Raw genomic sequence first — 25,572 nt, forward strand, 5'->3', positions numbered from 1 at the left:
TAATGACAGTAGAGTTGTGGGGAATTGTAATTCCTGTTGTAAATTGTTATAACAGTTATCGCGTGTTCAACGCACTTATCGCGAATTGAGTGTAGTAAAATCAAAAGCAAAGTAATTGCTCTGGCTATTCACAAAGTACACAGAAAATCTAGAGAGCCAATAAAATATCGAAGCAAATAAATGTCGCAGGCACGAAGCGCGGGAAAACGTGCACGAGCGAGTCACGTTTTAGTTTTAGTTTTGATTGGCTAAGAAAGTGGCGCAAGATTTTTTAACCAAACACTTAGCGTAGTAATGCAAAAGCACAGCAAACGCAAGTCAGACTTTCGACACTCACGTGAAAAACGCTCACAGAGTCGAAGGACAGAAAATGATAACGACTTAAGTATTACATTATCGACAGCTTGAATCGATTACAAATTACGACAACGCGTTATTATAAAAAAATGCAATAAATGCATAAATGAGTAATGACACGATCCTCATCGTGAGCCCACTGATTAAAGCAACTGGGAAAAAGGAGGCTGAAAAAGTAATTTAGCGCGTCAGAACGGGATTCGAATTCGTGAACCCCGGAAAAACCGGTACGATGCTCTGCCAACCGAGCTTTGAAGCCATGCATTGCGAGCCTGGTCTTTTTTCCGGGTTCTTTCTTTCCCATGAAGGAAAATATGACAAAATAAATGAAATCTTTTGCACGGCGTAGACAAACAAACACTGGCACGATCCTCACTCTGAGCCCACTAATTTAAGTTGCTGGCGAAAAGAATCCTGAAAAACATAACGCACATACAAAAATGTGTTGAGCGCCGGAAAAGCAGTTAAAACCTAAAAAGACAATTAGGCAACCAGAATTAGAGCCACCAATCGCCTCTCGATCGGTTGGTTAGGCTGAAGGAACGTGATGCCATTCAAACTTTGACAAGATACCGTCAAATGCGGTGAAGTAGCCTGCGTGCGGCCGTTCTTCGACTTTCTTACGTGCGCGGAAAAGGGACACTGCGTGACAACTACACAAACGCTACGGTGTAGTTGAAAGTAGGCACGCTTAAAAATTCTGATCACCAAAACCATCCATTATTTTTCACTAGAGCGTAACTGAGCCAACGAACTCATTGCTGAACATTTATACTTTTAACACTCCTTTTCTTGGCCGCACTGTTAATTTGATTGAATCGAATTCGAACGTGAATCGCGGCGCGAAATACGGAAGGAGGTAATAATGTACACTTTTTAAAACAATAGGCCATATTTGTATTCTCGGTATTGGACTGGAACTAGCTTGCAATGGAAGTTCATGCGGGGGAATATCATTAAAAACAGCTTCATTTATTTGCATTTGAAAAGATTACCCGCATTACCGAGAATACGAATAAGGCCTATTGCTTTGAAGGTGTGCAAGAATGTTGTTTTTATGCATATTAAAACCCATTTCCAGACTGCACTGATCAAATGAACATTGCTGTATAAAAAGGAGCAATTACCTATTTGAATCGTTGACATACTCTCAAACAAACAAGCAATCATATCCCCACGACCATACAAGGTGGGCGGAGGGGGCTGGAGGGAACGGATGTGACGGAACCCTAACCTTCGCGGGTTCTTGTTATTATAACACGCCTTGAAATCATCATACTTTTAGTAAATAGCCACTGAAGGCATAACAGTAGGTTTTTAATTGGAGGAACGGGACTCTTAGTTTTTGGATATTCTTTAAGCATCATAGTTTAAGTAATCATCACTCAACTTTACACTTAAGATTTAACTACAGCACACATACAAAACTTTTCATCTAAATAAGCACACTGACTAAATATAGAAAATACACTATACACGTGTTGGGGTTTCATAGACCGAGAAGTCTAAAACATAATTAAAAACTTTAACATTTAAATCAAAGGCAATAAAGTCGGGAACTCGCGAATATTTCCACCACTAAAATGCATATATAAACGCTAATCATCTCAAAAAACTAAAACGCGCCAATTACCAAACGTAGACGCACTGACATAAAGTGCGCGATCCTCGCCGCAAGATAAGAATAAAAACTTGGATTTATTAAATGTACTTAGGAAGAAAATTTGGCAAGGCATTCGCACTCAACAACCCTCCCACCCATTCCGTGCTTTTAACTTAAACACTGGGTAACCAATCTCACAAGAAAAGCAGGAATTTTTAACTCATGTTACACTTTTAAAGAAAAGTTTTAGTTATAGTTTCTTCGAACCCACTTGCTCTAAGGCTTGGGAGGAGGGAGAGCACTCGATTGATCCAGATGAGATTTGAGGAGATCTTTAAGCAATTCTTCAAAGCCGAACAGTTCTCTTTCCACCCTGTCTATTTCTTCCTTTAAACAGCGCTTATTCGAAGTTGCTTTGATCTTTACTCTTTCTAAATCCCGCAAGACCGATTCGAATCGCATGTCTGCTGTCTGTGTCAGCTCTTCCAGGTTCTCCTGTGCCCTTTTTAAAAGTGAATTTTGTGCCTGTTGGTCTTCCAAACCTGGTCCATCTTGTTCGAGCAGATGGATTATTTCTTCCTTTCTTATGGGCTCATGTTCGTGTTCCTCATAATCTGGTTCTTTGATGTAGAAGATGTCATCAACACCAGATTCGAGCATAGGTCCGGCGGTTACACGGCTAACTACTTCCTCTAAAACAAGTAACGCATCATCTCGCTCCAACTGATCTGGGTCTTCAATTAGTTGATTTAAGTGTCTTAAATCTTTTAAAATTAGCTTTATTAGCTTTTCAAACTCGTGTTCTGCATTATCAAGCTCTTGGTACATCAAGCTAACCGCTGCTTCAACCTGCTCCAAATTTGAAGTCATTTTTTCTGCTATGCCATGTGTAGTGGCCTCAATCTTCCCAATCAGCTGCAAATCATCGTTTGGACATGGGCACATCTAAACCAGACAACAAACAAATTTTATCGTTAGAGTAAGGCAACAGCATCACCATGGTTCGCTGTTAATTAAACCTAACTGACATTACATTTCTTAATGGCAGTTTGCGCATCTAAAGTTACTTTGGCTTGGGCTTGAAGCTCGGCAGTTATTTGAAATCTGTTTTAATTTCATCTTCGAAAATCTTAACCACTTTTGCTCTCCCTTGTTTACATTTTGTGAGTCTATAACTGTATTGCTGCCTTCTCATGCTTTACTGTACAACAGAAGGATGCGCTTTATCAAACAACACGAAATAATTTCCAAAAAACCAAGCATGTTTATATGTGACTAACATGGCAGTTCCCTCGCCCTTTGTAACATTTAAATTTGTAGGAATGATTGTTAATCTTGATAATGAAAATTCAATGTATACGTTTCTGGCCATTATATTGATAAAGGGCAAAATATTTTTGATCGGTCATCTTTCTGCACAAAGCACTTACCTTGGCCAGCACTCTTATTCCTGTGTGTCCCATGCTTATAAATGGGTACAGCGATTTTTTAGGTGGCTTATACTCCATTAAAATCTTGTCTTGAGTGATTTGTTTGCCGTTTAAAGTAAACACAATCGGAACTTTGCCATCCTTTTCCTGGTCAAATATTACTGTACAGCCAATCATATCTCCTCTGTAAGCCATGCTGCCTATGCAAAGACAAAATAGTCAAGGCAAAGCCAAATAAGGTGACGTTCATGAGAGACGCAATGCAATGACCAAGTCCACTCAGTTCGTCATTCTGAATGGTTGATGATCAGCTAGCCATTTCTCAATATTTATCCAGTTTAAGGCAATACACAGTATATATTATGATTATTTGATATTATAAATATTGCATTACAATCAATTCAGTTATAGTTTACGACTTAAATCAATAACAGTTTGCCTAATACCTTCGTATTCTTTTCCCGCTCCAAAGTTGACAGGTTCAAATGGTCCGAATATTTTGCCTTCATCGACGATGTATCCCACGGTTTTTTGAAAATGTCCCGGCATAGCATGATTTCCGCTATCTTGCCAAACCACTCCCACTCCAAGAGACCTTTGATCTTCTGTTTCTTGAATAAGAACCTTAAAAGGAAGGAAGGATGTAAGCAAGTAACTATTAAGAGGCTGTCTTTCTGAAAAACACCCACATCAAATTCGCGTCAAAAAATAACTTTGCCTGAAACTCTGGCAACTGAAAGACTGTACCAAGACTAGAACTAAAACAGATTTGGTTTGATTGAAGATGACTTTCTGGGCGCGTTGGTAGCCATTCACAAATATCTTGCCTCTTCGGGCATGCCGCATTGTCTGGAAAATTAGAAAAATAGGCATTTTTCGAGCCGCTGTCAAATATTTCATTCGCATCAAACACCGACAATTTTGATATCAATTTATTCATAAACATTTCTAGTTTTCTCGGAAAGTAGCAAGTATTCCCTCGATCTATCTGGAAGTGCGAAATCAAGGATATAATTTGAGTGGGTGTTTTCAGAAAGACGGCTTTTTAAGTAAGTAAAAAAGAGTGCAAGCAAGTAAGACTAAGTAAGTAAGTAAGTAAGCAAGCTTAGCAAGCAAGCAAGCGAGCAAGTCAGTCAGTCAGTCAGTCAGTCAGTGGAGTAAGTAACGTTGTGTACTGTAATGAGTGGTGTAAATAATGTAATGTAATATGATATAATAGTATAATCATATAATTTAAACAAAAATATTGATAAAATATGGGACTAAAATAGATAAACCAATAGAAGTAATCAGATACCAGACTCGGTAACTAGTTGGAAGAAAGGTTGGCACGTGGAAGATTGCATGAAGGTTTGACAGGTGGCGGAAAGGGTTAAAATTGAAACCATATATGCTATAAAAGACAAACAAAATGTCCACCGCGATGTTGGTGCACGTTGCTTCACGTATACACACCTCAAAATGTGGCAATTCTCGAGAAAAAGGCACGAGATATCTTGCACCATGGCATTCATCTGATTCACCCTTACACACACTGCAGAAGTTACCACCTTCACAAACTAGGAGACAGTCTTCTATTCTAACACCTTGACTTTGCCACGCCTAAAGGAGAAAATAGTTATTTTCTTTAGTACGCGAGCAACGACCTCTACGATTATGCTTATGCGTTTTATTTGAGAAAGGTTTTTCAGTTTTTTCGTTTTCGAAGTGCTGCGATTGTTCCAAGAATCAAGGCTAATAACTTTAATAAATCGACGTCAAACAAAACCAATCGATCCTTATTAAAAAGGATGCAGCAACATATCCTACCGCGATATACTGAATTCTGTTAGAATAGTAATTATATAAAACATTCCGTCTTGGGTTTTTTAAAATTAATCAGAACTCAGAACCAAACCCAATAGCGATAACAACCAGGACTGGCTGGGTTTGTCACTAACGCTGTCATAATCGAGATGCTAACTGATCTTAAATGCTTTAAAACGTAATTAATGTAATTAACGTTTCTAACCTTTGGGCCGGTAGGCAGCATCACTTGCTCAGATGCATGCGCTATGAATGTTTGGTGAGCAATCCGATTGGCCATTCGCCTGTTACTCCCGGTTTCTTCAATTACTTGGTCTATCTTTCTATCATCTGAAAACAATAGTTAGGAAATTACGAAATTTTAAATTTTTTGATGAATAAATAAAAAAAATAAAGAAACCTGGTTTATAAATTGTAACAATCTGTTATCAAGGAAATGAGGAGGAAGGCTTAACGAACTAACGAACGATCAAACGAATGAAAGAGCGAAAAAGCGAACCGATCGACGAACAAATGAAAGAAAGAACGAAAAAACGAACGAACGAATGAATAAGATTTATTGACGGTTAACAAAAAAGGACATTCAACATTAAAAATGTGACATTCCAGACACTGAAAGGTAGATTATTTGAAAAAGAGGAACCTGAGAGATAGGGAGGAGGAGCGTTGTTCTATTAAGCTTTTATGGTAGTCTTACCAGTAAGAGGAAAAGAATATCCATAAGTTGAAAAGTAAGCAAGCTGAAGATTTTTAACAACTGCATCCAGAGATTTGATCTATCGAATAATAATAACAAAGGTAAAAAACAACGGTTAACAAGGAGGAAATTGCCATCTATACGGGTGTATTTAACAAGAGCAGCTCCGGACTCCTTGGTCCTGTGTGTAATTATTAGCAAGTATGATGATTTACTTACCCGCGGCAAGTGGAGGGGGCTAAAAAGGGGATTCCTTTGGGACCCGAATGGCCTATAAAGCTACTGAATCGTACATTTATAACATATTGAGATCCGCGGGAAATGTCACATGCATGCATGTTGGACTCTAGAAATAAAAAACGAAGTTCGTGTCAAAACACGAGTTCTCTTTCGAAGAATTCCGAACGTGTCTCAAACGTTCTCTTGTGCTTAAAAAAATTTATAAACGTAATAAAACATTTCATAAACTTAATAATAATAGCTTAAATACAACATACTCGGCCTTGGACATCATTGCAATCATTGTCGTTTTTTTGTTCTCTGCAGCCCGCCATGCATTTTTTGCACAAACGATAGAGACCAATGCAAAGATTAGAGATGAGGTTAAGAGGAACCGGTATCGGATGGTATGTGCTGTATGTCTGTATTGTGATGGCTTTCTTGAAGGACCATTCCATACAAGCGTTGTCCTAAACGAAAAAGTAAACAAAAAATTGTGGTTAGCAGTGTCAAGCAGTTTATGATGAGGCTTCATTACCCGAGAATTAGATTATTAACGAGATTTTAAGATTAACGAGGTTATGGGATTTCCTAATGTCGCAAGCTAAGCACAAGAAGAAATTGTTATGCAACAGTAACATCTTTTTTCTATGTTTTCATAAATTCAGATGGCAGCCAAGCATGGTCAATTCTCCCGTGATGGATAATAATGTGCTAAGATCGAGTCAATAGGAAATCCTAAAGCACAAAATTATCTAAAACTATGTCATCGCTTCATTATTTTACTCAACATTTGCGTTTATGTTAGAAAACCTAAGTAGTTTCCAATGAAAATGAAATTCAGGAAATGTGTAGTGAACAGATCAAATGCAACCCTGATTTTTTTTTTTAAAAATCTACGAAGTACTAAAAAAATGCGGTTTTCGTGATAGTAACCTTAGAAATTGTGAAAAAGCTTAACATTGAGTTTCACCCTAATTAATATATTTTTTTTGTCAAAATCGCGTAAGTCCTCGTGCTTCTAGCGGTTTGGAATAAGTATACGGGACATTTGATAAAAAATCAATGAGTGGTAAAACTTTCAGTATACATCCAAGAAGTAGCAAATTTGTTTCTTTGAAATCCAATCGTTAGTCTGCACATAAATTATACCCTTTCTCTAGAAACTCATAAATATTTCGAAATTCCTCTTATAGATATTTGTGAAACTCCACTCTGCGGAAGGCAAAAACCTAAGGTACTAGTAGCATAGAGCAATTCCAGCGAAAATGCAGACACGGGCTAAAATTCGATTCTGACCTAAAAACAAAGGTGACGTCATTGTCAAGTGATATGCATTCCGATCTCAAAAAAATTTAATATCATATTGTAGTTCAGTCTATATGTCATATATTTGTTCTAATGGAAATGTAATTGTCATGAAATCAAGCAGTTTAAGTATGATAGGACTAAAGTTGGAAGGTGTTCCTACGAAACTCCTGTGTCGAGGGACCTTAAGGCCGGTATTAAAGAACTTGCACATCCGCATCACCATCACCTTTTATGTTTATGTTAGCCCTCTATTTAAGCTCAGTGCATCGAAAGTATTATTGTGCCTGCTGAGGGGCTTTGTACGTTTTAAGAAATGAACCGTTGTTCCGGCTCAACTTTCTGCATTAAGCATCTGAAGCATTACACAAGAGGCGATGCAAACGAAACCTTTATTACTTTTTTTGTTGCCGGCTTGCACTTAAATTAGATAGAATCCACAGAAAAAAAAATTGAAAATAGAAAAAGAATTGTTACCTCCACTCGCTGATATGTGTTCGACAGGAGTGCTATCATCATGTTCACAAGAAGAATTACTCCCATGATAAGAAAAGCCCCAAAAAGAAAACGAGCCAACGTCACTGAAGGACTGTCGACGGAGTCTAATGGATCCAATTCCGCTATACCCAGTAACGACCAACTAAGATGTTGGACCATCGCCCACCAACTTAAACAAAGTAATTGAAAGTTAACATTGGAATTATGTTTTGACATTTCTGCGTTGGCAAGGTCAAGAATTGAATATCCTGTTTGGATAAGGAGTTCTCACACTTGGCCAGTTAAATTTTTGATGAAAAAAAAAATGTATTTGGTAGCACTGTACTGCCAAGGCAATTTCTATTTTCAACCGGAAAGGTTCCTAAAGATCATTAAATTTTACGAATTAAATGTATTACATTCTCTTCTTTTCTAGATCTGTCTTAGGGCTATGGAATTTCTTACCGAGGAAATATTTAGAAAAGCAGGGTTCCTTGTTAAACAACGGAGTTAATGGGTGCATAAAAGTGCTACACGCTAGCTATTGTTATTTTATATCAGTTAATAAAGGATTCAACTTACCAGGATATTCCAGATGTTTTACAGGCACTGAAACATAAACAAGGTATCCGAATAATTAAACAAAGCCTTTTCACGATTTTAACAACAGTTAAAGCTCTCTTACGGGCACGCGCATGCGGATAGCTTTCTTTAGGGCGCCTTGACAAAACCCTGTTTTTTTTTTTACACATTCCCAAAAGCGGCCCCGGACACTTCCCGTAAGCGGAACTTTCCGTTAAGCGGACATCCTTGCAACCAGAAAAAGTGCCATCCCATTGGAGGTTAGAAACGTAGTGTTTATATACTGCTGCGACCATAACTCTGTTTACTAAGATTGACTTTAATTAGTGACCAGATTATATCATCGCGATATTACTGCTACTTTTTAGCGACTACATGTACATAGCATGGCCTAGCATATGTTACTGGCAATTTTTGATTTTTTGATTACAAATTACAATTCAACATCTTCATCGATGGTAGCGATCGAACCTAAGTTGCCAGAAAACGGCATGCAAAAATACAGTGATTAACGATGACAAAGATGCAGACTATATACGAATCACAAAGACCAAAGTATCGAGCCCTTTCATCATACTTACAGACTATCTTTGTCACTTTCCAGAGCAATGTAAGACCTCTCCGCCACATACACCTTGGTCATGGCAATTGAGAAAGCCAAAATAGTTGCAATGAACTGCCAAAATATCGTAGCAATATCACCAATGATGTGGAACAGAGCTATTTGGATGGCACCCACCCCTTTAATGGTTTCCATCACATGACCAAACGCTCGGAGTGTAAGAAACATGGTGTTGAGACCGTACAGATAACCAGCTATAACAAGAGCTCGGTTATTGGTCACTGATGCAGAGATGGCCCACGTGACCATTCTCAGCAGAAAGGTGATGAAGTAGATCATCAGGGTGGTGGAATCCAGAATATTCCATCGATCGCTAAAAAAAGGGAACATGAAAGAAGACATTGGCGAATTTGACAGCATACCTGGTGTTTGGTCTCAGCTGTACATTCCAAAGAAAAAGATGCCACTCTGCTAATGAAGTCCGAATAGAAATAATTATGATTGGAAGTGTGGCAAACTTTTAATTTTGGATGAAATCTTCCTTTGTGGATATTACTGGTGAAGAATTCTTAGTGCTACCATAAAACAAATACAACGTTTCTACGAAGGGCATATAAGTATTCGGTAAACAATAGGAAATATTTGCATAAGAAGACAACGGAAAGGATTTATATTGTTTGGAATGCCATCGTGACGTCACAAGAAAACGTTCTAAAAGAGAAGATGATGAACTTGCAGCATATTCCGCACATTAAAAACATTTGTTGGTACAATAAGACACCCGTTACTAGTATAGGTCTGTTTAATCCATTAACTTCGGCTAATGAGGAATAGGTTGAAGGCAAAAATATAATTTCGACATTACCTTAGATATTTTCCGCATTTCTTTAAAAATAAAGTTGATCTTGATACTTGATTGTTTTGGTTATCTTCATTTCCGCCACCTTTTTTAGGGTCATATCCAATCTGCTTGTTTGCATCGATATCTTCCCTCCTCAGATGAGCATTTTGTGTTTTTACGTTCAGGAATTGTTTGCTTTCCATCAGTATCCGTCCCATAAAGAAAACCAGGATGACCCACTCTAGACCGCTGAATGGAATGCTCGATGGCGCAAGACATAAGGCAAAGTGAAGGCCAAGAAGAGTAAGATAACTCAAGGTGTCACGAACAAAGATGAAATAAGGAGTAGTAAAATACTCCAAGTAACTCTCTGCGATGAAATAATAAACACCTTTGAAATTAGTACAATAAATAACAAAAGATAAACAAAAATTTGTAGTGGCATATCCACAGATCGAGATTGGCTCTTTATCCACCGTTAACACAGTGTTACCAGGTCGAATTGGAATTAACTGATTAACTAGTTTAAATATTGTTGCGGAAATTCAGAGTGTTCTTCTAAATACCTTATGCCACTGTCTACTAAGATTATGTCTTCATACCTTCATTTATTTCCTTCAAAACTAGTGGACTTATTTGAATTTTATCCTTACTTTATATTTTTAGATCTGGCCTTATGCACGATAACGTCATATGCTCAAAGTTAACCACCAAGCCTCGTTTACGCGAATTATTTTCAACTCGCGTCCACCTTCATGCAGTTTCCACGTGGGTATTTTATTCATCTTTGCTACTTGGAATTCGTTTATGATGAAACTTACACGTTAAGCTAGCCAGGCTAGTTGACGTAAACATACATTATAAGGGCTATACCGTATGGAGGCACAAACTTAATTTTGAGATTGAAGAGTAAGATAATAAACAAATTGCACATTAAAATTTTGTTCATAGCGCAAATGGTTGTAGAAATACCCATCCATATGTGGCATTCTAGGTCTTTTTTATTCTAGAAAAGAAGATGAACTTACCAAACATGTCTTTTCCATGAAGTTCTAAGGAAAAAAACAAAACAAAACGAAACAATCCCAACAAAAACTTGAAACAATCTAACAAAGTATGGTGGTTTCTTATGGGGATGGGGGTAGGTTGAGGAGGGAATTGTTGTATAGCTCTATTGTTATACTAAGTTTGAAATTTGCACTGACTAAACTAATATTAAGAAACCTGTTCTTTTCTCAGTCTAGCTTCACCCAAGAGTTTCACACTTGTCAATTCGGCTCTTGTTTGTTTTCTTGTGTTATTTTTGTCGCCGAAATTGATCGAGATTGTGCTTTCTTTAGTTTTAGTCCCACAACATTTGTCAGAAGACCGTCTTAGCGACGTATTGTTATACCTTATGACTGCTTTCTCTTGAGCGTGATATGAAAAGTAACACAGTTTGTAATTACTACAAATATTATTATTGTACCGTGCCATATCCGTTTGCTAACTGTCTCTGGCTTTTCGAATTCTCCAAAGTGAATGATGTCATGTCCATTATTGGCAATCTTCTCTAATTCCCGTATGTTGACGTGGCTTCCAATGGCGACTGGGACTAGGTTGATGCCCTTCATGTCGTTAACTTGATTTTCTACCAGGGTCCTTTCGTGTTTCAGGCTTGTCTGGTGGTCTGTAAAGATGATAATCACCTGCCAATAAAACATGTTTGTTCGCTTGTTTAGTGAGCTTTAGTGATGTCATTAACCATGTATACTAGAAAGAAAAACAAAATAGTGTATGAAAGAGGGGGTGGGAAAAAGGGTCCAGGTCCCATTGTTTCAAAAACTTTCCCATGCATGTGTTCCCTTGTTTCCTTGATGTATTTTGGCAATTTTTGTGACCCTTGTTCCCTAAAATATCAGAAACGCAGCTTTTGTCCTTTATTCCCAACTTTACTTTACTTTTTTCCCTTGTTACCAAATATGGCCATGTTCCCTTGTTTCCTAAAACCCTGGAAGGGGCTCTTCATTGATTGTGTTTAGAAGCAAAAGAATTAGCCATTTGCGCCTCAACTAAGTGAACTAAGTAAAGTAATTCTTGAGTAAATAATTGCAGCAAGTTAGCAAGTTAAAGTAAATAATTAAGGATAACATTCCAGATATACAAATCTAATTCTTAAATTCAATAGTCGCACTCTCTTACCTTCTTTAACGTGGAACTGTCATTTGAGAAATTAACCTTCTTGAGATCTTCGTGAAGGGCAGGTATCTTTGTAGCTCCTCTCTTGAGGTCTTTTTCGATGCCACTCTTAAGGCAAATTTCTCTTGGAGATGAATCGTCTCCATGGATAATAACTTGATATTTAGCATTTTCATCTCCGTGCTTTGCGATAAATTTCTTTATGCATCTTTTTATCAGAAGGAAAGCTTTGTCGGCAATCTTTGAAGTTGTATTTATCAAAAATGCAATCTCTATTCCTGAAATGAAATATTAATGACACTGTTGTCCTAGCTATCGATATATCGGCCGGGAAGGGCAGAGATGTGGATTGTCTAGTGCTACGTTAATTCGATTTTATGCATGCAAAAAAGGGAAGCTCAGAATTACAAAAAAAATCTTCAACAAGCCTCCTTATAGCCTTTTAAGGGGACATTTTAGCTGAATTTCATTAATTTTCTATTTCACACTTCCTTACAATCCAAAATGCTACCATGGATCCCATAAATTTTGGGAGCCTGAAGCAGTGTGGCCGAATGGCTTATGGTGCTGGATTTGATATGTGGAGGTCCATGGTTCAAATCTTCTATCCTGACACTAGCCAGATATGTTCCCTGTTTTTCTCGAGTTTGTGGACATAAACCAATTCTTATCAAATTTTTGTTCAATTTGTAATATTTGTTCCGTAATTTACAATGTCCACAATTAGCACAACGGTGCTGAATCCACCGACATTAAAATTAACCTTTAATAGGTTTGTTCTTACAACAACCTAAGCTGTCAAGAAGGTTGTCCTTATTTGGAAAAATTAGAAACTTCCCTTGCTAATGGAACCAGATCTTTTAAAACGTTAAAACAAGCATGCAGGCCTGAGGGTCAATTTTTTTTTAAATCTCGGTAAAGATGAATTGGGTAAGGAAAACATTCCTACCAACAACAAAATTTTTCGCCCATGCAAAGGAGCCCTAAGTTGCAATTTTACATTTTATAAATTTGAAGTTAACTGTTGAGCAAAAAAGAGAAATGTTTGCCCCTGCAATAAACAACAACCCGTCCTATTTTTTTTGGCAATTCTACAATGACACGAATGATACATCCAGAATAAAAATCTCTCTTCATACCTTTGTCTTTCAGTCTGTTCTTGTTTCTGAGATGCTTCAAATAAAATCCAGCAAAAAGAAATGGAAACATCACCAAATCAAACAGGCACCAGATGTTCAGAAAAATCCACATCCAGCGATGTGCTGTTAGCCATGACGATCTCTTCATTCTGCCAAATGCTCCGAGCCATTTGTCACTCATCAAGTCGAAAAGCACCGGATGGACAAAGAACTGTGAAATCAAAGGCAAAAAGTATGTCATCCTTGGAGACCCAGGGGCAGTTAGTGGGGGGAAACGCCGTGCCGTTCTTAAAAACTTTCGTCGCCACGAGTTTTGCCCGGTTTATTCCTTCGTTTCCCCCCACTAACTGCCCCTGGGTCTCCGAGGATGAAAGTATGTAAATCACAAAAAAGTTGCATAGTTATTCTGCAAGTTAGTTCTTAGTCAAGTCATTGATTTCCCAATTCGCTTCACGGATTTGTGGCTTCTAAGTTTCTTTGAGATAGCGCGGCGTGAGTCTGTGTTGGAATGCTGGGGCATGTAATTAACGTAAAATTGTGTGCGTAGTTGATAGTATGGACGACTAAATAAGTGTAGCTCGTAAGTGAGCAAAGTTAACAGGGAATAGAAATGTGTAAGTTGTAACAGATTGTTATTTTGCTCTTCTTTTCTTTGCAAAAGTGGGTGCAGTCATTGGATAGTTCATGGTTACAAACAATGAAACTGTTTCCAATGAGCAGGCGCATCATTGTTAACGCACATTAATGTGTCAATTTAGGTGCTCTATTGTTGTTGTTGTTGTTCGTCCTTCGTATTCGAAGATGACCAAAAGACATCTAGATTCTTTGGTGAGTCCGGAGATGGCTGATAAGACCAATCTGGGCAAGGAAGCCTCTCCCATATGTGGAGCAGAAGTGGGTAGGGGCTCTGCTGTTGGTGCTGACGGCTCTTCCCTTGCGTACTACTCGCTTCTCCTCGGCTTGACGGGACCTGCGTTTCTCTGCTGCCTGGGCTCCTTTGGTGATGCATTGGCGCCAGGAGGGTCTGTCGGAGGCAAGGGACTCCCAGGACTCAGTGCTGATGTTAAAGTCTTTTAGGGAGACTTTCGGACTGTCCGTGTAGCGCTTTCGTTGCCCTCCAACTGTGCGCTTGCCAGAGAGACGCATGCGAGAGACGTGGCCTGCCCATCTCAGCTGGGCCTTGCGCATGATGGTTATGGCGCTGGGAAGGTCTGCCTGCTTCAGTACTTCTGTGTACAGGACTTTATCCTGCCAGCGAATGTGGAGAATGTTTCGGAGGCACCTTAGATGGAAGTGGTTGATCAGCTTCTCATACCGTCTGTACGCAGTCCAGGTTTCGCAGCCGTAGAGTAGGGTGGTGAGGACCACAGCACGGTAGACTTTAAGCTTGGTATTAGGTGCTCTATCTACATAAGATCTATCTGCAAATAAATTTACCTTCTTTTGTTCCCAGTCAATTGCAACATCCATTAAGTCAGTTAAAGAATTTCCAAATATGTGACGTGCTTCTGTTTTGGATTTCAGAGAATCGAGTAAACAAGAAGTAAACTCATCCACAGAGGTAGCCAGCCTGGTAAACTCATCTGCGCTGGGACCTTTCTCGTTCGCTAAGTTGCGAAGCTTGAAATTTGCCTAAAAAAATAGAACTCCCTTTTAATAAGCGACCAGCCATTCAGATCTACACGTTAAGTTAGATTAAAGTTGTCAGTAACAAGTATATTAAAATAGCTCAGTCACAGACAACTAATCCTGAAAGAATTGACAACTTTTTTCAACTCTTTTTCTAAATCTTCGTCATTCGAAACCATCTTAACTCGTGTTTGAATTTTTACAACTCCGTGGTAGTCAGAGGAATCGGCAAATAAAGAGAAAACAAGAAAAAAAAAAAAAAAACAGTGGTCCCCAAGCATCCAAGAGAGTCCAATCCGAGCAAGGTTATTGGATATGAATAAACTATCAGCGGGAATATTCTTAAAAAGTCGTAACAGAGGAATTACTATAATATCGAATTTGTCATATTTGCTTTTTGTTCTTTTTGCTTTTGTCGTGTATTCCAGTCTCACGAATAAAAACACTGTCCATTTCTTATTCGACTCAAATGAAATTGCAGATGCACTAAATTAACATTTCGCGAAAATGTCATGTAATCTGAAGATAAATGCTAAACTACAGCTAGAACAAACTGCATGAATGAATAACTTCGACGTTGAAAGCCAAGTGGTTTAATTTTAGCTTTAGAAAAGGTTGAATATGCACAAAACGATGATTTATTAAGTAGCCTAGGTTGGTGGTCATCGTTATACATTGTGGTAATTTTTTTCTTCGACTTACCTCCATTGCCACAAGAAGTGCGTTTCTGCCCGAGTTTGTCAGAGCCTTTGGTGTCACTTCACGAGTGATCTCATCAATGTTGCCTTCTTCTATGATTTTTATTAAAGTTTCTACAAACATGAGAAATTTATTAGAGATTGAAACGCACAGAAATATGTCTAGCCTCCTTCGCAGACGTTTTTTGGGCTCGTCACGCGTTTCTCCAACGCGTTCAAAGCTTTCTCGGCGCGTTTCTAATCCGCTTTTACAGCTTTCTCGGCGCCTTTTCCAAACCAACAGTATAACTGCATAAAATGTGCTGTTAACCTTACAAATGTTGGGACGGGGATGGACTATCGTGGTCAAAAGGAGCGACAATACTGTTTTTAAAAAAGACTATCTATGCACTCCAAGAACACTTATTGAACTTTTATTGCGACAATACTGTTGTCGCTTATGTATGAAACTTTACCCTTATTTCACATAGATCGGGTTTGTATTTCCATTCCTTTTCCATAATCTACTTTGAAAACATTTACAGTAGGCGAAACGCTTTTTTCACGTAATAGTTTAAACGATATTTAGGTCAGACTTGTTTGTTAGTGAAAACTTTTTATCGTTACTTCGCTTATTTATTTATTAAGTCATTAAACTTAATTTTATTTTGAAATTTTTTACTATGAGCAGAAATCAGACCTCCAGTGGCTACGAGGTTTAATCAGAGACCGCGGAGAAGGGAGGGGCTAGGGGGGCTTTAGCCCCCTCCCCCCCCCCCCCAAATTTTTTTACAGTAATATGAAAACAAATTATGATGAATTAAAAAACAAACAAAAAAATTACTGAAAATATATCGTTCTGAACGTCATATTATTGATTTAGTTTGTAAAGGACGAAAGTAACAGCAGTTACTATTAGCAAAATAGACTCTTCAACTAAGATATGTAAAAAAATGTTGGTCAGTTTCGATCTGAACAAATGAGTTAAGTTTATAAGACAATACAGTTTGATTTCGAGCTCATGCTAAACGTGATTCATTTTGTAACAATGAAAGTGAAACTGTTTTTTTTTTTTTGTTTTCTTCCGTTCTGGTAACATCACAGTTGCCAGTACTTCAACATGATGAGAAAGCTAAGGTTCGTGTCTTGATGTAAGGTTTAAAGGGTCAGTGAGTAGCTATATCGAACGTTTGCAGAGCAACGTCTCTTTATCGCAACGTTTTGTGGTTTTAAGCAATAATTTTACAAAAAATGTTTGAGCGCTGAACGTTTAATTGTTAATTTCAAATGTATTTTCCGGTATCTATGAGAAATTGAAATTCAAATTTTACCCGGGGGAGCATGCTCCCGGATCCACCCACCCCCCCTAGTTGGATCACGCTTTCGCTTTCGAGTTTAAGCCCAACCCCCCACCCAATTCTTCCTGCGCGGTCCCTGTTAATTCGTGTAGGTAAAAAACCCTTTTGTTAGTTCAACTCAACTTGGACTGAAATGATCTTGATTTGTGAAATACACACCAACCTTTCCTATTTGGCTGTGAAAATGTAACGGCATTCTCGTCATTTGTCTTTCCTATCTCTTCCAGTTCAACGTTTTCTTCCATCTCCGCTTTTGGTGCTCTACGAATCTTCGATATCAATACACAAAATACGAGAAAAGCTACGGTTAAAAGCCACAGTTATAAAGCGAGAATAGAAAATGAAGACAGTGATTCTATATCTTTGCCAAAATAAATACCCGGTTAGTCTTGCTGTACTGCTATGTACTTTGTATGCTACGTTCGAAATGTTTGGCTCGACTAAGAATCGTGACTATGTGTAAATTGAGCCGGTTCTAAGTTTGAAATCGCTGCCGTGTGCGCTAAGTACTGTATCTTTGAAGCCAAATAAGAGTGACCAAACGCCTTTTGAAACTGTACTACTAAGATTTCCTCAAGTTATAATACAAAGAAACCAACTGACCATGTTGCCATCCATATCATTGCTGTTCGGAGCAGCAGCCTCCTCCTGCTCTTCCTCATCGTCCTGAGCCTCTTCCTCTACCGCTTTCTTCTCCTTTTTCTCCTCGTCATCGTCGTGAACGTCGACGTCGGTACTAGCATCATTTAAGGCCTAAGATACATTATTCGCAACATGGAGTTGAGGTTTTAGGACAAATTTCGTTTTGTACATAAAATCACGGGCATTATAACACAGTGTCGCCAAAAATCTACTTTGCTGAAAAGTTTTGTTTTGTAACTAAAGGTAACTTAGGAAGCATAATTTTTTTTCGTTCTTTATCTCCATACATAAGCGTACCTCCACTGGACCAAAAATCGCATCGAAGTCCTCGGTAGTTCTCAAATATGTAGGATCACGAGGTTCTAAAAAAAAAGAACAATATAAAAATACTTAAATTATGTAAAATATCGCAGACGAGTCATTCAGTTAATCTTTGACTGTTAAAAGGCCTTCCTAAACCAATAGGAAAATCTTCATAAGCTTGAGACGGCAAACATAAAGGTGCAATCATAATATTTTTAAGAGTTTTAAAAGTAGAAAGTAGGTATCTTTGTCAAAGCTGCAGTGGTTAATAGTTATAATGGAACATATGACATCAGAGATGAGGCTGGACAGATAAACAGGGACCATAAAGATAGGCCTATACTGGATACATGTGATATGAATAATTCCTTAGTAGAGACGTAAGAGACTTGGAGCACGGAGATCGCACAATTTGGGGCACAAAGTAGTATTTTTTCAGCTATCCACCTGTACCTCTGGTAGAAAGGGGAACCGAAAATACTAAATTAACCATAAGACATTAAAATGTTATTTCCCAATAACATTTAATCAATACAGTACTACATGTGTCTTAAAATTTAAACAAATTTTTATCAACACAAAAGTGTTTGTTTGACTTAAGTAAACTGTAGTAAAAAATACTCGCCAGTTTTGTGTCTTACGTGTGTCTGTTAAAATTTAATTAACAATCAGTAAACACGCAAAGAGCTCGCTTTATATTTTTCGCCAATACATCGCTTTATTCGAACTTTAAAAGCATTGTAGTCGCCAAAAAATGTCAATATTTTTTGGGGTTGCTGAAGATTATCCTTTCGATATTTGAAGAACATGAAAAAAGAGTTTGTTCGCCTTCAGTACAACGTGTTGACATTGTGGTAACGAGCGTTCTTCTGTTTGGATAGTAGACATGCTGTGTAAATAGTTCACATCGAATCCAAAACAATAACGTTTCGTTCCTCAGGAAACCAGCCAAAAACAGCAACGCAACGTTTCTCTAGAGCCTTATTTTAAAAGTATTTTTTTATAATGCACAGTTCTTTCTTTTAGAATGATTCTAGAAAACAACAAAGGAAAAAAAATTTCTGCGGAAGAATTTGAATAATAACTATCCAATATTACAAACTTACAAAATGCTTCCTGAGAAAATATTCTTTTTCCATTGAAGGAGGTTGCCATTCGCTCACCGGTCGCCATATATAAATATAGTTGACTACCAATTCTAAGAAATTTCTCCGAGTTTAAGTCTTTTGTCGATCTTATTTTTTTTCGCTCCTAGCGAGGAGTGCCGAGATTGAGACATGCACTTTACCCGAGGGACAATAAGAGGGAGGCTTATGAGGTTCTGCACCGTGGTACTCCCCTTTAGTGTCTTGAATTAATTAATTGAGATGTAGCTCATGTTTACGTCTTTCAATGTTGTTAGTTGAACTATATCAGTGACGGGAACACTTTGGCGGCTAACGCCTTCCGCTGTTGCCCTTACAATAAAAAATACTACAACGGAACTCTTCCGACCAATGTAGTCTACGGTTTATTATAAAGCATAAAAAATCTTTACGGCATCCCATTTGTTGCTAATTTTCCAGCAACAAATCTACTTGTTAAGTTTATAAACGGCAATGTCACCAACGTCTCCCTCGTTTTTAAACGACCTCGTCCAACTTATAAGCAAACGCTGGATGGATATTCGAGATTTCAACGACTGTGAATGTGAGCACTAAGGGACGGACCATTATTTTTTTGGAGGGGGGGGGGGGGTGAAAAATTTTCCTCTGCAAACTTTTTTTTTTTAGTTTATGCACCTCTGCAAACATTTTTTTTCGAAATTCTTACTATTTTTTGCTATACATATCGTTTTTGCAAACAATTTATTTTGTCTTTCCAGGCCCTGCAAACTTTTTTTTTTCAATATTTTTCATCCCCCCCCCTCCAAAAAAATAATGGTCCGTCCCTAACATAGAAAAGGAAATGCGTCAGGCATGAAGACAGGAATGCGAACTTTGCTAGGTTTTTTTTTTGTTGTACAGCGGCCATCCTAGCTATGTAATGCCCGGACTTTTCCTTTGAATGTTTATTGAAATTCCCAAAGCAGCATACCTTACTAGCATGCTATAGCGCTGCCATTCAAGAGAGTATATTTACTTGTAAGCTTGACCTCAAATAAACGCCGGGACCTCGAACAAACGCCCCCGGCGTTTATTTAAAAATTAGCAATTCTGACCCGGCATTTATACGAGGCCGGCGTTTAATTGGGGTTTGGCGTTTAATATTAATTGGCCCAGCCAAATTTAAAATCGAATTTAGATTTTTTTTTAATTTTCGATTTTGATAACAATTTTTCAATGTCAATATGGCCGAAAAAAAAAAAACAATGTGTGGCTCAGTTTTGTGCAAAATATGGAGTTATTTTTTCCTCCAGTTATTGTGCAAAACAACAACAACAGCAATCATTATATAAAAGCAAAAATAATAACAAATTAATGATAAAAACAATCCAAATTGCATTCAGCCTACTGATAAGGTTCAAAATGAGGCCAGGTGTAATACCTTTCATACGAAAATGATTTTTTTTACTCATTCATTTCATGCTAGTAGCGTTCGGCTTGCTCAGCTCTCTGTTTTCTCTCCCCACCCCCCCCCCCCCTCTCTCTCTCTCCCCATCCCCATTAGAGAGTATGTTTACAGGCTAGCAGCCTCATGTTCATATTAAACATTTTGCATCTAAGGATGAAGTCAATTTAAAATGGTTAAAACTTAGCATACCTTTTCTACTGGGCCGTACAAATTCAATTATAACTTCGTCATTTTCCTTTAATAGCTTATCCAGTTCTTCGTTTTTTTCCCTCTCTGCCATTTTTCACTAAGTATCTTGGACATCAATAGATAAAACTATAAGAAATGTCTGTCAACATACAATGAAGTACAAAATTAATAAGGCTAGATTTTATGAACATTAGCACAAGCACTAGCTTAAAGGGGCTATGTCACGCAATCTTAGGCGATTTCGGCACTGACCAAATGGTCACAATGACGGCTTAAAACTGTAGAAGAACTCAAACGAAACACAGAAAGGCCAAAAAGGGACATGATGGGAAAAATTCGAGAGGATTAAAACGGATTGCGTTGGGTAAACTTGAAAAACATCGGCCCGACTTTTTTCAAGTTTATCTAAATCAGTTTTACGAGTGTCATTTACAATACTTCAATAATGTATACTAAATACGTGATTCGCGAAATGGTCTAAAAAATATACGTGTCTCGTGATTGACGGAAAATAGCCTCGTGATTCATGATTGGGAGCCCTCCTTTGCAACACTGCTTATAATTTTTTTCAGCAGCATTCTGTTGGCCTTTGAACAGTTGTTAAATGTCTTGTAAGCCTCTTATCTTTTGGCAATTTTTTTCATTTTAAACTTCCTCTTCTCCCAGTCGCTTTGTTTCCCAAGCATCTGACAAAGCCAATTCTATTTCGATTTAAAAAGAGCAAAGTTGCTCTTTTACAAAGAGACGATCACTGAAATCGGAGCAATTTGTCCTGGCCTGTTTTATTCATACCTGACGGCGTTAATCCATACCGCGTGCTAAAAAGTCATCTTTAACCTACGTAGTCTCCCCATCATGGCGCTGATCTGACAGCATGTGCGAGACTCCGAGTCCCAAATATTCAAAATTAGAGATTCCGAGATGCGCTTCTAAGTCTAAGAATTCGAGATTCCGAAACCTTTATTTTGAGACTCCGAGATTTCTAGACTTCTAAATTTTGAACAGACCATTCTTCATCATTTAGATCAAACGCTAATTAAAACAGTACTACCTTATTGTTACTTATTTTCGTGGGCACTTAATTTCGCGAAAATGGAACAGGAATATTTCGCGAGACTTAATTTTCGCGATTTGGCCCAAAATACGTGATTAGCATAAAAAATACAATAGAAATCGTTTAGAATTAATTTTCGCGGGTCTTTAATTTCGCGATTTTTTGAAAATCGCGAAAATCGCGAAAATTAAGCCCCGCGAAAATAAGTAACAACAAGAAGCTTGAGAAGCTTGAGAAGCTTAAAATCGGGCGCTAAATAATTAGCTATCTGTTTTGACTTGAAAGGCAGGGTACAGTACAGTAAAAATCACTGGAAAAAGAGTCACCTAAACCTATTCAGGCCCGCGGGGGAGGGGCTTTTGAGGCCCGCGCTGACTTTGGACCCTTATAACTTTTTCAAGATCCAACCAAACGCTGCCAAACTTTGCGCGTTTATCTAAAATTTACCTCGCAATAATTTGGTAGGATTAGTTATTGTGCCAGTAAATTGAAATCACCATGGCGACGTCATTTTGTCAGGCTTGTTTTCCCAAATTTGAAATTTTCGTGTTTCTATTTAATAATGAAAATCTGGAATGTTTTCAAGATTGCATTATTACTTAATAACATAATGGTCTCAATTTATAAAAATATATTTCTCACAATACAAATAAACGATTGAACTAGACGTCTAGAAAATATAAATTTGTAACACTTAGCAAAGTGCAGCCTTTTAGCAATACTTAATAAAGGCGGGGTTTTTACCTGAAGACCAATTTTTCCAACGCTTTAGGTGGCTGACACATTTCAGTATTTTCCAGCCCTTACACTTTAATGGAACAGTATACAACTCCTAATCAGGAAACTACTATTGTCAAGAAAATGATCACAACTTATTGACCAATGATTAGGTATTTGTTTCATACCATTACTGTAATAGCAACTGGTGAAGAACAGTAGTACTGACCCAAAGTACAAGGGCTGAAAAACACTGAAAACCATTTCTGCCGCGTTTCAAGGAATCAAAAAAAGCTTTACTTATCCCATATATATTTGTTTTGCAGTATTTTGTTAATTTTTGGACGATTTTGCGAGACGATAGTTTTTCTCAAAGGATTAGTAAAATTTAGACAAATAAGAAATATTGGAGATTTAATGTGATTTTAAAATTTGAATTTGAAGTTAAAAATTGGTGGACGGACACCAAACAGTCTCCTGACAACCCGGAGTGCTCTTGCGAGGGGGTCAACTGTTTGGAGGTGTTTCCATTCTTTCGCTTCAATCCCTTCTTTAAATCTCTTAACGTTCCATTCAAATTCAGGTAGAACCCCACCTTAAGTTTTGTTCTTGTGGGAAAACAACAGAAGTCAAAGGTTGCGTGATATAACCAAGCATGGATTTTAATTCTCCCTCCCTTTCCATCTCCTTAGCCTTTCACCCCCACCTGTCCCTCCCTTTCTACTCTCATTCAATTTAATGTTTGTTTACATTTCCTAACCAATTCAGTATCGTACTAATCTGTGCCAAGCAATCAGATAATAGCAGAAAATTGCCTTAATTGTGATCTCCCATACCAAGACCTTAGAGTATAAACCGCTAATAAAACAAAACACACTTGATAATAATTCTCTGAGGTTATACACCTTGCAGTATTAACGTAGTAACGAACTTGATAACAAACCCCATGTCGTACTAAGGATTTTTACTGATCAACATAGAAAATAAGTTCACAATGGTTTGTTCCCAAAACGTTTTTTACTGTACAGAGGGTCTGTATATTGACCCTGTAACTTGTATACCGTATTGAAAAATTCAGAACGAACCGACTTCTGCCCGCTACCATGATATCATGTTGAAAAATCAGCTCGTTCGAAACCGTAGCAAAATCGTCAGAGACAGACAAGATACAGCCGTTTACTGGCAGTCTTTGAAAATCCTGAGTTTCGTCAAAATGAGCCAAAATAGTTTTAAAATTTCCTTTATCAATATGGTTCTTATCTTTTTATTCAATTCTATGAACTGCTTTTATGCAGTACTGACCACAAAGATTTCAATTTCCTCAAAGTTTCGGGACAAATGGGTACAAAATATTTCTTGCAGAATGTAATTTGATTAAGCGAATGTTTTCACGTCTATAAATACTTCAAGCAGTGAATGAAAAACCGTTTTGTTTTCATCGATGAGAACCACTTTCAAATAGTTAATGCATAAAAAATAACAATCAGATCAGAATACAATAATTATTAATGTAAGGTCTCGCTATTATGTCTCGGCAGAGATACTTCTTTTTTGCAAGTTCAAATGTATGCAAATTTCGTGTGAAATGTAATTCGATTCCATTGTCTTGTTTACAAACTCTTTCTTAAGAAAGTTGTATTTTTGTGAATAAAACCCCGCATTGGCCTGTTTTGTTTTCCTGATCATGTTTGTCTGTGATTTTTACAAAACATGTGGTCTTTTTTTCGGAACTTTAAGTTGTACAAAAATTCCTATTTTGAACACAGATGTCACTTCCGGAATTTCTCATCTAAAATTCAATTGGTTTTTAATTATAATTATTCCAAGTTTTCATTTTCAAGTCATCTTTTCATTCGATAGCTTTACTGATCTCGTAAAAAATTCCATTCAAGTTCACACCAATACTGTACATTGCCAATGTTTTGCTGACGTCTGAGAAGTGTCTTACTAACGTCACTAGTCAAATCTAAAATATATCCAAACCTTATTGTTGTGCAAACATTCTACTCTTTGTGACAGGCGACTTTGACGCCCAACTGTGCGAAAATGAAAATGGACATACTTCTTGCTAAATATATAAAAAATAGTTTTAAAGTGGAGTCGGCCTCAAAAAAATGTACCGCCAGATCACACTGCTATTTGTAGAAACCAGTAATGCGTCTAGTTTCAAAGTTTCCCACAAAAACATTGCGTGACATGAATGACGTTACCCCTTTTATTTACAAAAATAGCTTCAACTTGTCAAAGCAACTACGGTTTCACAATGGTGATTATAGTCCAGGAGCAAATGTCGCTGAACAAACGCAAGAAAACCACCCAAAATAACTTCAAAGTACTTAAAATCAATAAAACTGTGCTTACCGACTGTAAAAAGGTGAAAATATTTGCATTAAAGTTAATTTTCATTAATAGAAACACGAAAATTACAAATTTGGGAAAACGTGCCTGTCAAAATGCCGTTGTCATGGTGATGTCAAGTTCCTGACACAACAATCTATCCTATGAAAATATTCTTGGATAAATTTTAGCTAAATTCGCAAAGTTTGGCAGCTATTGGTTGAACCCTGAAAAAGTTATAAGCGTTCAAAGTCATTGCGGGCGTGAAAAGCCCCCTCCCCCGGGTCTCAATAGGGCTAAGACCTGTGACCAGTATAATCAGTGCAAGCTATAGTATTTTTATTTCATAATTTTAAGGACTAGGAAAATTTCGTCCTAAAATACAAAAAACGGCAAAATTTCAACCAATTTAGAACTTGCGCGAAGCAATTTAGAACTTCAGCCTCGTTTTCATGCTGAGCCACACAGGGCACATTTCAACGCCCCATAGAAACCGCCTGCACGGGATACAAAAGTGCCGACAACATTTATCGGGTCCCTTAGACCCTCCACAACACTTTTACTCTGGTCGTCAAAAATCTTCACGAAATTCCCACGGGAATACCATTGCTCCCAGACTATATTAGTACTTTACCCCTTAAGCTTTTTTTCTCTGTCCTCCCGCCGAAGCAAAGAAGAGAACCAGATTGCAGATTAGCCCAAAAGTCGACCCAGTGTTCCTACAACGATTTACTGTCAAAACTGAAATGAAACCGATTGGCCCAGGCTATCTCCGTCTCTTTTAGCCGACAGGAGACTATCGTCTAGGACGACCAAAGGGTAAACTATAAATCGGCCACGCCCGATTAATAAGGTAGTCAAGAACAATAATTATACAGCTGCAATGTGACAACATATTATATAAATTCTATATA

At 37.7% G+C, this 25,572-nt stretch overlaps 1 protein-coding gene and 1 long non-coding RNA gene across 3 annotated transcripts in view; one reads left to right on the forward strand and one right to left on the reverse strand.

Annotated features, from left to right (window-relative positions):
- Window positions 1-25,572, forward strand: part of LOC144641657 (uncharacterized) — a 188,607-nt gene that overhangs the window by 151,949 nt on the left and 11,086 nt on the right. The window lies entirely within an intron of this gene.
- Window positions 1,718-22,137, reverse strand: LOC144640972 (uncharacterized). Of its 2 annotated transcripts, XM_078500031.1 has the most exons (21): window positions 20,551-22,137; window positions 17,803-17,867; window positions 17,467-17,616; window positions 17,027-17,132; window positions 15,531-15,640; window positions 14,637-14,831; window positions 13,200-13,410; window positions 12,064-12,338; window positions 11,351-11,570; window positions 10,911-10,934; window positions 9,907-10,252; window positions 9,061-9,414; window positions 8,480-8,506; window positions 7,898-8,087; window positions 6,391-6,582; window positions 5,894-5,972; window positions 5,402-5,526; window positions 4,846-4,992; window positions 3,837-4,014; window positions 3,391-3,590; window positions 1,718-2,905 (listed from the first exon to the last, which is right to left on the reverse strand). In XM_078500031.1, exons 1-21 carry the CDS (start codon window positions 20,639-20,641, stop codon window positions 2,237-2,239), a joined length of 3,954 nt encoding a protein of 1,317 aa, XP_078356157.1. In that variant the 5' UTR covers window positions 20,642-22,137; the 3' UTR covers window positions 1,718-2,236. The 2 variants fall into 2 exon arrangements, with proteins under 2 accessions (XP_078356157.1, XP_078356168.1); XM_078500042.1 differs by lacking the exons at window positions 17,467-17,616; window positions 17,803-17,867 and having other exon boundaries at window positions 17,027-17,113; window positions 20,551-22,134.

Source organism: Oculina patagonica, chromosome 2 (genome assembly GCF_052425735.1).
Source record: "Oculina patagonica isolate OP01 chromosome 2, crgOcupat, whole genome shotgun sequence".
Lineage (NCBI taxonomy): Eukaryota > Metazoa > Cnidaria > Anthozoa > Scleractinia > Oculinidae > Oculina > Oculina patagonica.

Bases quoted from the DNA above. Each gene is read 5' to 3' on its own strand.
- LOC144640972 (XM_078500031.1), bottom strand. From the start codon at position 20,641: ATGGCAGAGAGGGAAAAAAACGAAGAACTGGATAAGCTATTAAAGGAA. The intron at 17,133-17,466 runs GTCAGTTGGTTT...TTGATATCGAAG, and splicing joins ATGATATGGATGGCAACATG to ATTCGTAGAGCACCAAAAGC. The intron at 4,015-4,845 runs GTGTGTATACGT...CTTCCTTTTAAG, and splicing joins GAGAATTGCCACATTTTGAG to GTTCTTATTCAAGAAACAGA.